This window comes from Balearica regulorum, chromosome 16 (genome assembly GCF_011004875.1).
Source record: "Balearica regulorum gibbericeps isolate bBalReg1 chromosome 16, bBalReg1.pri, whole genome shotgun sequence".
NCBI classification, from domain to species: Eukaryota; Metazoa; Chordata; class Aves; order Gruiformes; family Gruidae; genus Balearica; species Balearica regulorum.
The window spans coordinates 3796542-3809663 of record NC_046199.1 but is presented as its reverse complement, the minus strand read 5'-3'; the positions used below and the strand labels follow the sequence as shown (position 1 = coordinate 3809663).

General features: G+C 41.4%; 1 protein-coding gene across 2 annotated transcripts in view; it reads right to left on the bottom strand.

The window, feature by feature from the left end:
- The window catches only part of PTPRT (protein tyrosine phosphatase receptor type T), a 469086-nt gene that overhangs the window by 76946 nt on the left and 379018 nt on the right, over nucleotides 1–13122 (bottom strand). For both annotated transcript variants that reach the window (XM_075768624.1, XM_075768623.1), the window contains exon 14: nucleotides 1023–1158. In XM_075768624.1, the coding sequence (XP_075624739.1) occupies nucleotides 1023–1158 (136 nt within the window). The remainder of the gene's footprint in view (nucleotides 1–1022; nucleotides 1159–13122) is intronic.

The window sequence follows — 13122 nt, the reverse complement described above, 5'->3', positions numbered from 1 at the left end:
TGCTCTGAATTAAGGTAGAGGAGATCATATCTAGAGTTAACTGCTACTCTTATTTTCAGGAAATGTGTGACTGCTTGTCATAGAGACAAGAGATCTCAAAGGAACAGAGCTTTGCTTTGAAAAGGTGCACTCCCTGCAACAGACCGAATAAAAGCCTCACGGCTCTCACATGTAATACTACCTGTACCCCAGACAACGGGCTGCTCCTGCTTCATTTAGAATCAAATTATTGTTGAAAAGTAGGGTCCACTTCAGAAATGTGACGGGTAAAAATGCATACAAAATGCACCTGTTTCCTCACAAAAACCTCTTGCTTAAGTGGTTTTCTGAATCACTATATTACACTGTAAATGTGGAGCTCTTCGAATATTAGCAACTACAATGGTCTACTTCAACGTGTAAGTACAAATGGCCCAAAGAAAATCACACAAACGTGAATTGTTTGAATGAATTTCATTACCATACATGATTTTTCCAAGTTCCATTCCTCTATAAACTAAAGCTAACTCTTGGAAAGATTCTAACCCTCAGCAATACGTACTATTCCAGCTGAACACACTGGTTCCAAATAAATTGTTGTGTGAAAATATGTCTCATCAAGACTCACTTGGGAACAAGACTCTCGATCACATTCTTTTAAGACATTATTTTTCTTGACTGTTAAGAAAGAATTCTCGTCTTCTATTAGACCACTGTCGTGCTGCCTGCACGGGCTCACACGCTCACTTCCATTGCCTCATTATCACTTTGTACTTCTCCGTACTTCTTCATGAGCTATCCCTTCTTGTTAATTATCATTAACTCTTTGCAGTAACAACCATTCTTTTGTTGCTTATATGGTATCTGCCCGAACAGGCATCTCTTCTGGGACTACAACTTCTTAGTGGTAGTGTTACGTAAACAGGTATTAACTGCTGCCCCCGTAACACAAACGGAATGTTTTATCTCTACCAAATTTATTCTTTTTGAAGTAACAACCCTCTAGGCAGAAGGTCCAAGATGGAAGCAAAGCAGAAACTTACCTTCTCTTGATGGTGAGCATTGCTCCCAAGAGGATAATAACAAACATCAGAAGACCAGCTATAACTCCGGCCATTTTCACCGTGCTGTCAACTTGTTTTTCTGGTTCCACTGCATTGGAATTCTGGGTGGAAGCTCCTTAAAGATGGAAGGAGAGGAAGGAGGAGATAAAAAGAGAATTTGTAGAGAAATTGTGCAATGATCCACTTTAAATATTCATTTGAAAGCCTAACAATATATTTGCAATCAAATTGCAATAGACAGTTGTCCATCTAACCAAATCTGCCTTTCATAAGGGCTAATGACAGATAATTCTGAGCAGCAATAGGGTGTAAAATCCCAGTGTAATGCAACTGACTCTGATATTTTACCATATTATACTGTACTGGGGAATTTACTCTTCTGATGCACTCAGCATACACCCAGAAGCAGGACAATAAACAGCAGTTACGATCTTCACCTCAAACAGCTTAAGCGGAGGTGCGGTCCTTACTCATCAAAATAACGAATGTAAAAGTTTGCAGTAGCATATCCCGTAATACTACTTGCAGATACTTTTTTTCTTCTATAAACCAGAACACATTTGTATTTCTCGGCACACTGGAGGCCTGGTTTTTGTAAACATATGGTTACAATTATGCACGTAACAAGCATTAATCCAACACACAGAGCACCCTCCACAACATCTGATGTATTCCATGCACGAGTTCTTCTGTGGCCCAGGCAAGACAACATGATTTCTAGTGGAATTCTGGGGTTGGTTTTTTGGGGGGTTTGTTGGTTTTTTTTTTTTTTTTTAAGAGTAAAGCCTGCACACCTAAAAATGAAACATATTTAGGAACATTATTTGCAAAGAATTTCTTCTTTTACTTCCTTGTCATGATATGACTTCAAGGGTCTTTTGCCCCTGCAATTACTGAGGACCTTGCAGAATTCTCCCCCCTCCCCGGCTGCTGGGACTACTACAGTACTTAGATATACCTTAGTTCTGCTGACCTCACTACACGCTGCACCGAATTTTTCCAGATATAGCCTAAACCACTGAGCTTGATTTAGAAAGCCCCACAAGATAGGAGTCATGGCTACTCTAAAGACTAAATAAGCCTATCTTTATTATATTCCTGATATAATGAACTACCCCTAAAAATATCACCATTGCATTTGACGAAGTTAAATGAATTCATGTTACATGAGATCGCAATCTTATCTTGGGCTTCAGCTTTGCTGTTGGAGCCGGCCAAGTCTTCCTCTACAGCTTAAACACAGTAGGAAAAGGGAATCGAAGGTGAAAACAGAGTGCTGTCATCAGAAGACCATAGTGTTTTGCTCTTTTAACACCTTTGCATTGCTGGCCTTCGGGAAAAGCTGAATCACTTCTGTTCATGAAGTCAGTTGCTTGGGGAGATAATGTTCAATCAAGTCCACATGTCGGTGAGACAGTAGAAAGCCTCACTGGGTTATTCTTTTGCTCATTTGCCACACGTTAAACTGCATATGCTTTAAAAGGTCTCTGTCTGCAAGCATGAGTCCCAAAGGTTACCGGGATCAAATCACATAACTGAATATAGGGCTTTCAATATGTTCTGAACAGGATCTTAGCTGATGGACTGCCAGGGATGAGGATCTGATCCTGAATAAAGTGCTTTACTTTCCTCTCATTATGTCTTGAAGAGTACACATAGAACAATAACACAATGAACGCAAAACAAGAAAACTCACCACATGCAGTGATAAAAGTATGATTTCACTTTTCCTACAGCTAAGATGTTAATCTAGTTTGCCACAGCAAAACACAATATTTACCAAGCAAAAATGCTGGCTGTTGGAAACACACGTGTAATTTTCAGCTTTTTGTCCCTGACAACTCTACTGCTCTGCTGCGACCACCAATTTTCCCATTCAGTTAAGAGTTCACTGGTAACTTCCATGCACACGTCTGAAATGCATAAATGGGTCTCCTGAGCATGAAAATAAAATAACTTATCGGTTGCATATTACCATCTTTATTTGACAACATCTCTTACAATCTTGGACCCAATCTGCCCACGAGGTGAGCTATTTGCCATCATAGATGCAATCCCGACACTATCACACAACAAAGTAAATGATAAAGGTACAATTTTTCCCTGAAAATGGCTAAAACTGTATTCGTTTGAAGTGAAACTCAGAAATACTCCAAATTACCCTTCACTTGAGTTGCAGTTACTCCTATGACCCTAAATGATAGGTGTTGGAGAATGGTTTTCTACTACAAACAGCACAATCACACCCCCTCCATTTTTGTACCATCTGAATACCTTCATGAATTGTGAGCCATGTTTAAAAAAATTAAGAATGTGCTGTCAAGTCCATCCTCTAATCCACTAGATCGGCTTGATTTTGCCAGGCTGTTGCTAGTTACTACAGGCAATGAGTGGTCAGTGTATTTTTATTTGGTATTTCTTGTCCCATCGTAGACTACTGTAGTTCCAGAAAGAGAATAAAGGCTTATTATCCATCCTGACACCTACACACTGGGGTGACTGATTCACTTGAATCTTCTATGTAACTCTTTCGATCTGTCTTGGCAAAGGCCGACAATTCCTCCAGGCTACTAGTCCAACCATTTGTAAGTTGTCTCAGCTAATAGCGCCTAGGAATTGATAATATGACAGTGTCGGTAAATCCCTGGGTCTTTGATTCTTAAAGCTTTGCAATGAAACAGTACCACGTAAGTCCCTTGTTTTTCTGCCATTCTGGCGTATTTTCCTTGTAGATGCCTAAAGCTACTAAGGTTGGCGGTACTCCCACCTGCACCACCAGCCGCTGCAGGTAAGGAGAACGTTTCTGTTCTGGCAGAAGGTCTGCGAGCTCTTACTCTACTTGCAGAAGATGACTTCTGCTGCTCCCGAGAATAACACTTTTGCAGAATTAGTTTTGCTTCTCTCCTTTACTGGCATGCAGGCTGATCTGAAACCCTCTGAGCACCAAAGCCCATAAAAAGTGCTCAGATGGCCAGTTCATACAAATGTCTTGAAATACACTTGGAAAGCTCTGCACTACTGTTCTTGAGGGGCCACCCTTTTCTTTCTGAAAAACAATGTTTATATACTGCTGACATTAAAAGGGAAAGAAAATAAACTAGAACCATATTTTCTGGTGGTTACTTCCACCACGTGTCCTGGAATAAATTGTTCCTTGTAACTGAAGCTGGATACTGGAACAACAGGATATAGAACAGGTCACCACTTATTACTGTGTGTACTTCAGCAGCACCCAGAGCCCCACTAAGGCCAGGACCCCATTACACCGTACTAACACGAAGTAGGACAATTTTCTGCCCTAAGCTTACTTTCTTAATAAGGAAGGCAAATGATAGAAGACAGTGCCAGAGAAGCAAAGACCGTAGGTCCCTTGATTCCCTATCCATGCATTATCTATTAGACTAGGCTACTACTTTCAGAGCTACACATTTACATACTGTACAAAACACACTTTCCCAGAAGCTTGGCATGAATCTGACTTTCACAGGCATCGGCATTCACCCAGCACTCCATTTTACATTCATAGCTATTTGAAGATTTTAGTCCTTTCCTACCAACCTAATTTACTTTATTTTCTCAAGCCCTTTCAAAATTCTCGGACAGAGATCCAGCATCTTGCAGTGAGCCAGAATTATTTCAACGCTACAAGCAGTGCATTCACGGGAGATACTGTTCTGGTTGATGCTGCAGAGATGCAAAGAGAGCAGAGCAGGGGCAAATGGGCTCTTTCCCAGAGTTGTCCACCTCATCAGCCCACAAGAAGTCAGGTTTATGGATCATCAAGCACTGATGGTTTAATTTAGGTTCTGGTTAAGGTCTAATCCAGCTATCCTGCTATGGATTCACAGATACCTAAATACCAGACCAGTTCAGTAAGGTGCAACTACTGGACGAATGGTCTCATATTGTGCCAGCTCCTTGGGGCTTTCGACCTTTTAAATTCCCCCTTGCTTCAGATCACAGTTAAAGCTGGCCCTGCAGTGGCTGATAACTTAAGGACAAGAACTTTCAAATCCAACATTACTTTCGGTATAGAGGGCTGCCATTTGGATTCCAGAGTTAAATCTTTGAGAAGATTTCTTCAGCTGAAAGTGTTTCTGTCCACAAGGAAGAAATGATGCGTTCAGCTACTTTGAGCTGGAAGACGGTTTGCAAGTGATTCCAGCAGCCTAAACTCAAGTTTTTACCAGTTACAAGTAAAGAGAAGAATATTTTCACAATGCTAAGAAAGTGAAAAATCATCCACTTACCAGCAAGCGTTCATATGTAGCGCTATACGCTCCTAGAGCGATATTCGTAGTTACTTTAAATCCTCTTAATGCTATTTACTTTATAGATCTGGAAAGATTAGGGATACACCTTTGGCATCACAGCCACCCGACAGCACAGCTGAGGACTGACTTTTCTGGACTGACACCCTCTGGCAACGCCATCAGACCACGCAACCTCTCCCAGATGGGGATGGGGGGGACGGGAGCGGACAGAAGGAGAAACAGCAATGGCAGCTAAACGAAAGATGCCATGGCAATCTTCACCCAGCAATTTATGCACAGATATGTTATTTGAAAACAATAAGCCACCAGATATAAAGTGACCTTCTCTGTGGAGGTGGCACGCTGAAAAACATCCAGGAAAGAATAATTATTGAGTGCACGTGGCTAAGCAGGAGTGATAATACAAGTTTCTTCTATAAAACCTATTTCACAAACTGTAATTTGAAACGTTCTGTATTTAAGCAGCAATCACAATATTGCATTAAAAAATGTAACTATCAGGAAAGAGAATTTAAAAGAGCCACAGGCAAGAGGAAAAGACGTGTATTTATGTGAGATTGCCAACTGGCGAGGCATAAAGACCAAAGTCCTGCATGGAAGTGGTACCACCATCATCAGTAGCCGTGTCACTGCACCAGAGAGAGAAGCATCCGATACCACAACAGGAGGAGAAGAGAAAGCAAAGAAAATGGTGATAAGGACAGCTGGGTCACATACCCAGGGGTAAAAAACCAACAGTGCAAGTGTAAATGAAGGCGGGATAAAATGAGAGCAGGAAACAAGTAATGGCGGTTCAGCCACGGCCAGGGGGCAGGAACGATCCAGCAAGGGAACGAGTCAGTCTGGCAAAGACTAGGTTTGGTTTCAAATTTGTAACACCTACGAATACAACATCTTCAGATAGAAAGTTACTCTTGAAGCAAAAAACCAATCAGAAAAATTACTTCACAGCATTATTTAACCCAGAAAAATTAATGAAAAATAATGGGCTCAAAGTCATTATGAGTTAAAATGAGCTGCTCAATCAGAGTAATTTCTTTGTAGCACATAATGGCCAGGCAGCATGCTGAATGTAAAATTTCCTGATAGACCTAGAGGCTTATTTTCAAAAGACAGTTACTCTCAAATCATTTGTAAACATGGTTTTCTTTTCTTTTTCTTTTCTTTTTTGTGGTGCTTTCTATGCGAGTGGCCTACACATGATTAAAGCATCTCTGCATGTAGAAAAGTTTTCCCTTATGTTTTCAGATCCTTGTTATTTACATCTATAGCTCTGAAACACAGTCTCCGATACCCAAACACAAGGGCAGGCGGCTACCTGTACGAACGATAACGTTGAGATAAAGGTGGAAGGGCACCGTTTTCCATCTGGATGGGGAATATTTGTTAGCCAGCACTACCCAGCAACGGCCCTCTGCGTCAGCCGGCCGCACGCATGGGTTGTGGAAGACAGACTAGTTTGCAGCCTTCAGCAGTGTACACCAGAGCACCGGGACTTAAAAAAGCTATGCACGATGCCAGTGCTTCTGCATATCATAAGCCCAGAAAGTGAAACAGCTCATCAGATCTGAAAGACAGATTCCACTTTGGCTATTCCTTTGTTGCAATTCATTAAAAAAAAAAAAAAAAAAAAAAAAAAAAGGAACACCACCAACAGTATCACTACACATCACATCACTACACCAATTTTCCACCACCAGTTATTGAAGGCTGCAAACAGCACAGGCTTAAGACTGTGATGAGATATTCTCATATCTTTAAAAAAAGCTCAAAAGGAACGGGAAAGAATGACAAGAGCCAAAAGCTTTCAACCATATTCTAAGCAGAGAGCGCAGCAAAACAAAGCAGTCCTGGGGAGAAAGACAGACCAGAATTTCTATGAGGGATTATCACGCATACAGGTTGAATCTGTAGGAGGATGAGGGTAAACACACAGCAAGGAATCAAGATTAGCATTACTAAACTGAATGAGAATTAAAAAAAAAAATAAAAAAAGCAGTAAGAGAATAATTGATTCTGGAGATTCCAGGTAAATCCACCACAAAGGCTTTTCTTTTCTCCTCCTGTTTTTCTTTCTCTCTTTTCAGAATAGAAGCACTTAATTTGTGCTAAAGGCAGATATATGGCCCCGAAGAATGAGAAAGGTTATTAACATTTCCTTGAAAGAGCTTGGATAAAGAGCAGCTGTTGGGATGCCTACAAGTGATGTGATGGTTCAGAAGGTGATAGCATGTTTCCATTTCAACTATCCACTTTTGTGGAGCTATTTAGAAACTAGCTTGAAATTATAAAAATGGAAAACAAGTAAAATTCCCATTATCACGTTCAAATTTACAGACGTGACTTAATTTCTGTATGGTCTTAAACAGACACAGGGAGACCAATCTTTTGACTGATACAGGCAAAAACTTTACAGTGCGTGACAATGCTATGGATGTATAACAGACACATCACACCCTACGAACAAAAACTAATTAACCTTTGCACCAGCCAGTCCCCTCTAAGCAGTTACTCTGCTCTCATCACGGTTATCATTAAAAATCCACAGCCAGACCAGCTGCAGAAATTACAAAACCAGTGAGCAAAGCCCAGAGGTGGGTATAAAATGAATACTGAAATGCAAGCACCTTTCGAGCCCGGCTGGTCAAAGGTGCTTTAAGCACCACGGTGGCCTACAACACCCGTGCCCACTAAGACCTCACCCTCGAGCTGACTGAGCAGCACGCAAAGGAGGACACTCGCCATTTTACAGACGAAAGGGCGTCATATGGCCATCGCATCAGGAAGTCTGCGTATACACGTTGTATGTGCGATGCATAAAATACGGGGAAACTTTCTGTACTTTACCAAGTTCAAGCTGTACTTTAAGGCATGTCGTGAATGAAGATTTTTCTTTTCCTCTACAGTGATTTTATGAAATTCCACTCTTGCACACCTACCTCTCTTGTGACATTGTCACGTATCCTAATGTTAATATATAGTTTTTTAAATGTCCAGTTCCCAGAAGAAACTGAGAAGCTGATGCATTAATAATAACCCTGTTTCTGAACACTGGCTCATTGAAAAATGTATGTAAGGAAACAGAGGCATAATGTATTTGTAATAGCCTTGGGTTCATCGTGCCTTTGGAAGTTGTATTTAAGGACACTGACAATGATAGTCTGTTTATGAAAAACTTTTTATGTGATCCATAGTACCTGACCAGCGGCTGATACACCTTAGAAAGCATCTCTATGTATAGGGAAACGGAGAAGAAATACTGACTACCCAAAGACGTTGGCGTCAGGGTATGAGGGTTAGGAACATGCAGCGTTGATGTCCTCTAAAACATAACAGCTCTCCTCCTGCTTCTCCACCTGCGGCTGCCCCCCCAGCCCCATCTCCCCGCCTGTGCAGAAGGCTTCAGGGCACATGCGGACAGTTCTTCCTGCAAACCTTCAAGCGGAAGAGAGGGGGCAAAAAAAAACCCCACACAACTCCGAATTTCACAAGCGAGTCATCATGCATTGCTCCTTGCGTTAAAACTAAATAAACCAAAACAAATCCTTTCGGATTTGACCTTCACTTCTGGTTTTAATGTCCAGCTGCTGCCTGTTGATTGTTTCCCTCCTTTGCCTGGCTAGCAGTTCATCTGCAAACAAAGGTGATTGTACAACCTACCAACCACAGCCACAACACACGGCCAACAGCATCCCTTCACACCAGGCGGGTGTTGTAGGGGGACAACAGCCTCCATAGCACTCCGGGTAAATCCTTGCCGGCTTTGATTCCAGGAGGACTTGGCTCACACAGCAATCATCAGTTGTATTCTGCTTTTTCTAAAGACCCTTTGGGGTTTTTTTGAACCAACCCAGTGCATCCCAGCAATGGATGCTTTGAATTACAGAGCTGACGTTTTCACAGTCTACTGTTACTAATTTAGCCCAAATTTTACCTTAAACACTGTGTGTCTCCCAGCATCTCCCCTCTCACTGCTCATCTGAACTGGGGAGCCCGAGATGAGGGTCTGGGAGTGCAGCAGACACTGGAGTATACAATGTCCTCTAGAAACCGGGCTGAGGTTATCAAACTCAGTTCACTTGTGGCCTCAGTTCTGCACCAGGTTCTTCACTAATTCCAGGTTGGTTCACGAGCTCCCTGGGTTAAGGAAGCCCCTAAAGCCGACATCCCTCTAAATAAGTCTTGATACCAAATTCAATGAAAATAAAGATGCTCACTGGGTTAAGTGGGATCCACATGCCAGGAAGTTTGTCTTCCCAGTGGGGACTATTTTTCAGAAAGAGCAACGTAAGCGTGTCTGTTATTAACAATTAATTATGATGTTACACGAACTTGTGCTAAAAAATAATGTTTAGAAGGCAGAGACTTGTTCAGGGTAAAAGAAAAAAAATTTTCACGCATTCAATTTAAGAAGTGTGATAAACCCCTCTGAAATAAATAGCATAAACCAGAATAAACCTGTCAAAGGAATAACATTCCAGTGTATCAGAAGACAAAATGCAATAACAAACAGATTTGAAGTGGGATTAGATCTGTTTAAAAAATACATTATTTGTCTACAAAACTAGAATATATTTCAGAAAACAACAGAGCCCTCTTAAATGAATTTGAGGGAGCAAGAGCTATTAAATGAACAGTTTTCATATGCAGCAAAACTGTGTGTGAATAGAAGGAGTTTTTTCCTCCTGATTTTCCATTGGTTTTTGCAGTCTTTTTTTTCTTCCCCGTGATTTCACTGGTGACCTTTCAGACCCAGGTTCATTTCTGAGGTCTGAAAGTTGTTATGCACTCTTCTCCCAGGAAATTCCCTTTTCCCAGTGCTGATGCACTACAAAAAAACAAGACCATTTCCCACAATCTTAAAACCAGTTGAACTTCACCATAATCCCAGTACCTTTTTGCCCCTGTATCATTACAGCTGCCCTGACGTGTACTTGAAGTAACTGTTGGGTGAGGAAGTCATTGCTACATGGGAATAACTGGGAGAGGAACATTCCAACAAAAAATCAATCCATCCCAAAACTGAAAAACCAACCCTCCTTTCCCCTCCCTTTCGCATTAATCACAGGTAACTGTCACATCCCAATAAGTCATTCCATGCACATCAGGCTAAAGCAGAAGCAACTATTTCCACAAACTGATGGGATTTACTGTCTGTATTTAAATTTTCTGAAGTAAAATGATGGTACTAGTCCCAGTGTTACATACTATGTGGCAAGTTTAATGACATACAGACGTCCAAGTTCATTCTGATGGAAACTGCAAAACCCTTGAGAAGTTCTGAACCTCCCCGCTAGTGAGCTGTGAATGACTTTACATGGTGCTACTGAGGCTCAATTCTGCAAAGTCTCTGATTTCAGCAGAAGTTTCTATACAGAGGGCTTACAGAATCAAGTTTTCATTTTCCTGTCATCATTTCTTCAACAGCAGGACTCAGCTGTCTAAGAATAACCATAACAATCAGCCCCAGAAAATGCCATAGCTACTTTAATTCAAAAATGCAAGGTGATCTCCATGCACGCTCAGGGAGATACTGAGCCTCTGCAGAGGGCCAGCAAGGTATCCACGGGGCTCTTCAGTCATGCTCGAGTGCTCCCGTGAAGATTTAAGTGGTGTCTGGACCTCCAGATGACCCTCTGCACAGGCATATATTCGTAGAATCATTGAATCGTTTTAGTTGGAAAAGACCTTTAAGATCATCAAGTCCAACCGTTAATTGCCATTCACTTCAAGGAGTGCCCCCGTTATACTGTAGTTAGAATAACCATAAAGTATTTTCCCATGCAAACTAAATATGAAACAAGAAGTCATGAAGCTGCTCAGACGTGTGGAAGCCTGAACAGTTTTCCTCTTCCTGAACTGATAATCACCTGTGCTCAAGAGGCTGGGCGGGTTTCCCGTGGTCACCTGTTGCCTACCTATTACTGCTAAGAACAAGCAAAATCGTTCCCAGGCAGCATGCACGAGAAAAAAAAAGGAAAAAAATAAAAATGTACCTCGTAATGATTATTAAAGTTCCATTCTTTCATTTGCAAGAACTCACATTTTAAAGAAAGAAGAAATGAGTATCAAGAGATAAGGAACCATTAATGAGCCCTCTGCCTTGGTTTCAATTACACTGGGAAATTAATTTAATGCACTTTAAGAATACAAGAGGTAATCGCTCTCTCTTCGTAAGAGGTTGCAATTTTCTCTAATAAAGTGTCAATATAAATATCTTGCTTTAAGACAGGGAGAACAAGTCAGTTAATTCAGGAAGAATGGGACATATTAAAACAAATGCTATCAAGGAAACCAAATGGCAAAACTAATAAATAAACTGGCTGAATGAAAACTGTATGGCAGAGAGCTGGTAAATTGAGGTTTAATTAGAAACTTATTTTTAAAGAGTGTTTTATGCTAATGATATGCATCCAAGTGACTAATGCTGTGAAAGACAACATTACTCCAGTAATTTAAAAAAGAGGAGTAGCCCATATGAGGAGAGATGTTTATGGCTGGAAGTGGTAAGAAATCTGAGACCAATGAACCTGAAAATAAATACATACGTAGATACAAAAGGTTAATAATGCTTGTGGATTTAAAACATGCTGGCAAAATGGGAAATGGCTACACAGACTGGACAAACGCAGAGAGCTTTCTGATGGATTGCCAAATGTCACCACAGCAAAGGCCGCTGAGGAGTCCCTGTCGCTGCCCCTTGCCACCGGCATCAGCCAACTCTTACGCCGAGACGCTGGATGGAAGGAAAGGAGCTCCACAGATGTGCTTACATGGGTGGGCGTCTAGCTCTGCTCTGGAGGATGCACTGCTGGTGTCATGACCTAGTGCTCTGAAATGCTGAAACCTGCCCACACACCCACTCTTAAGCCAATACACAAAGATTAGAGACTCTGTTTCCTGAGACGACAAGAATCAAGTTCATCTAAATGGGAGCAGCATGTAGAAAACCACGCAGAAGAGTGCTCCACCGGGAGAGATGGGAAGCAGCTCCGGCATGGAGCTGAACTGAACTGGAAAGGGGTCGATCTAAACAGTCTATTTCTTGCTAAAAGGGAAGGAAAGAAAACTGGGAAATCTCCAAAACACTCTTTAATGGACTAAAACACTTTTTAAAGAGTTGTCTACTTTTGTTTTCTTGGTTTCGAGGCAATGGGACATAGAAAACAAATTGCCTCCCAGCCTGCTGAAGTAGCAACAGTGGAACAGCCTCATGCGTCTCTCAAGTAATTAAAGCTACTCAGCTTCCAAACAGGTGCCTTGCAGCAACACCCGAGATGTGTTATAATCCCCCAGTAACACACTGCCTAACACATTTTATTGCCTAATTACTCCCACACTCATGTTTAGTGCCCTTGCTAATCCAGTACTTCAAGAGAATACTTGCCTTGCTGTAACACGTCTTGATCCTAATCCTCCTGTCATTGGTGTAAATCAGAACTCATTTCACTAACGTTAATGGAGCTACTGCAGTGTCAAATGCCTAGGAATGGAAAAATTGGGCCTATAGCCCAAAATGAACCTTTAGCCTGGCACCAGTAGTATGTAGTTATTTTCTTGCGTCAGAACAAAATATGCTTTTTCTCTAGTACCAACTCAAAGTGGAGCTTTTGAGCTGTCAACACTGAGATCAGCCCCGACTCCAAAAAGTGTTTTGTTTTGGTTTTTTTTCCTGACTCTTACCCAAGACACCACAGCGGTATCTTTGCTAGCTGCTCCGATGACTTTGTTCAAGGCAGACTACAGGTTTGCTCGTTCTCTCCTCAGAAAGACAATGATGCAAATAAAGGCGAATACAGGGCAAC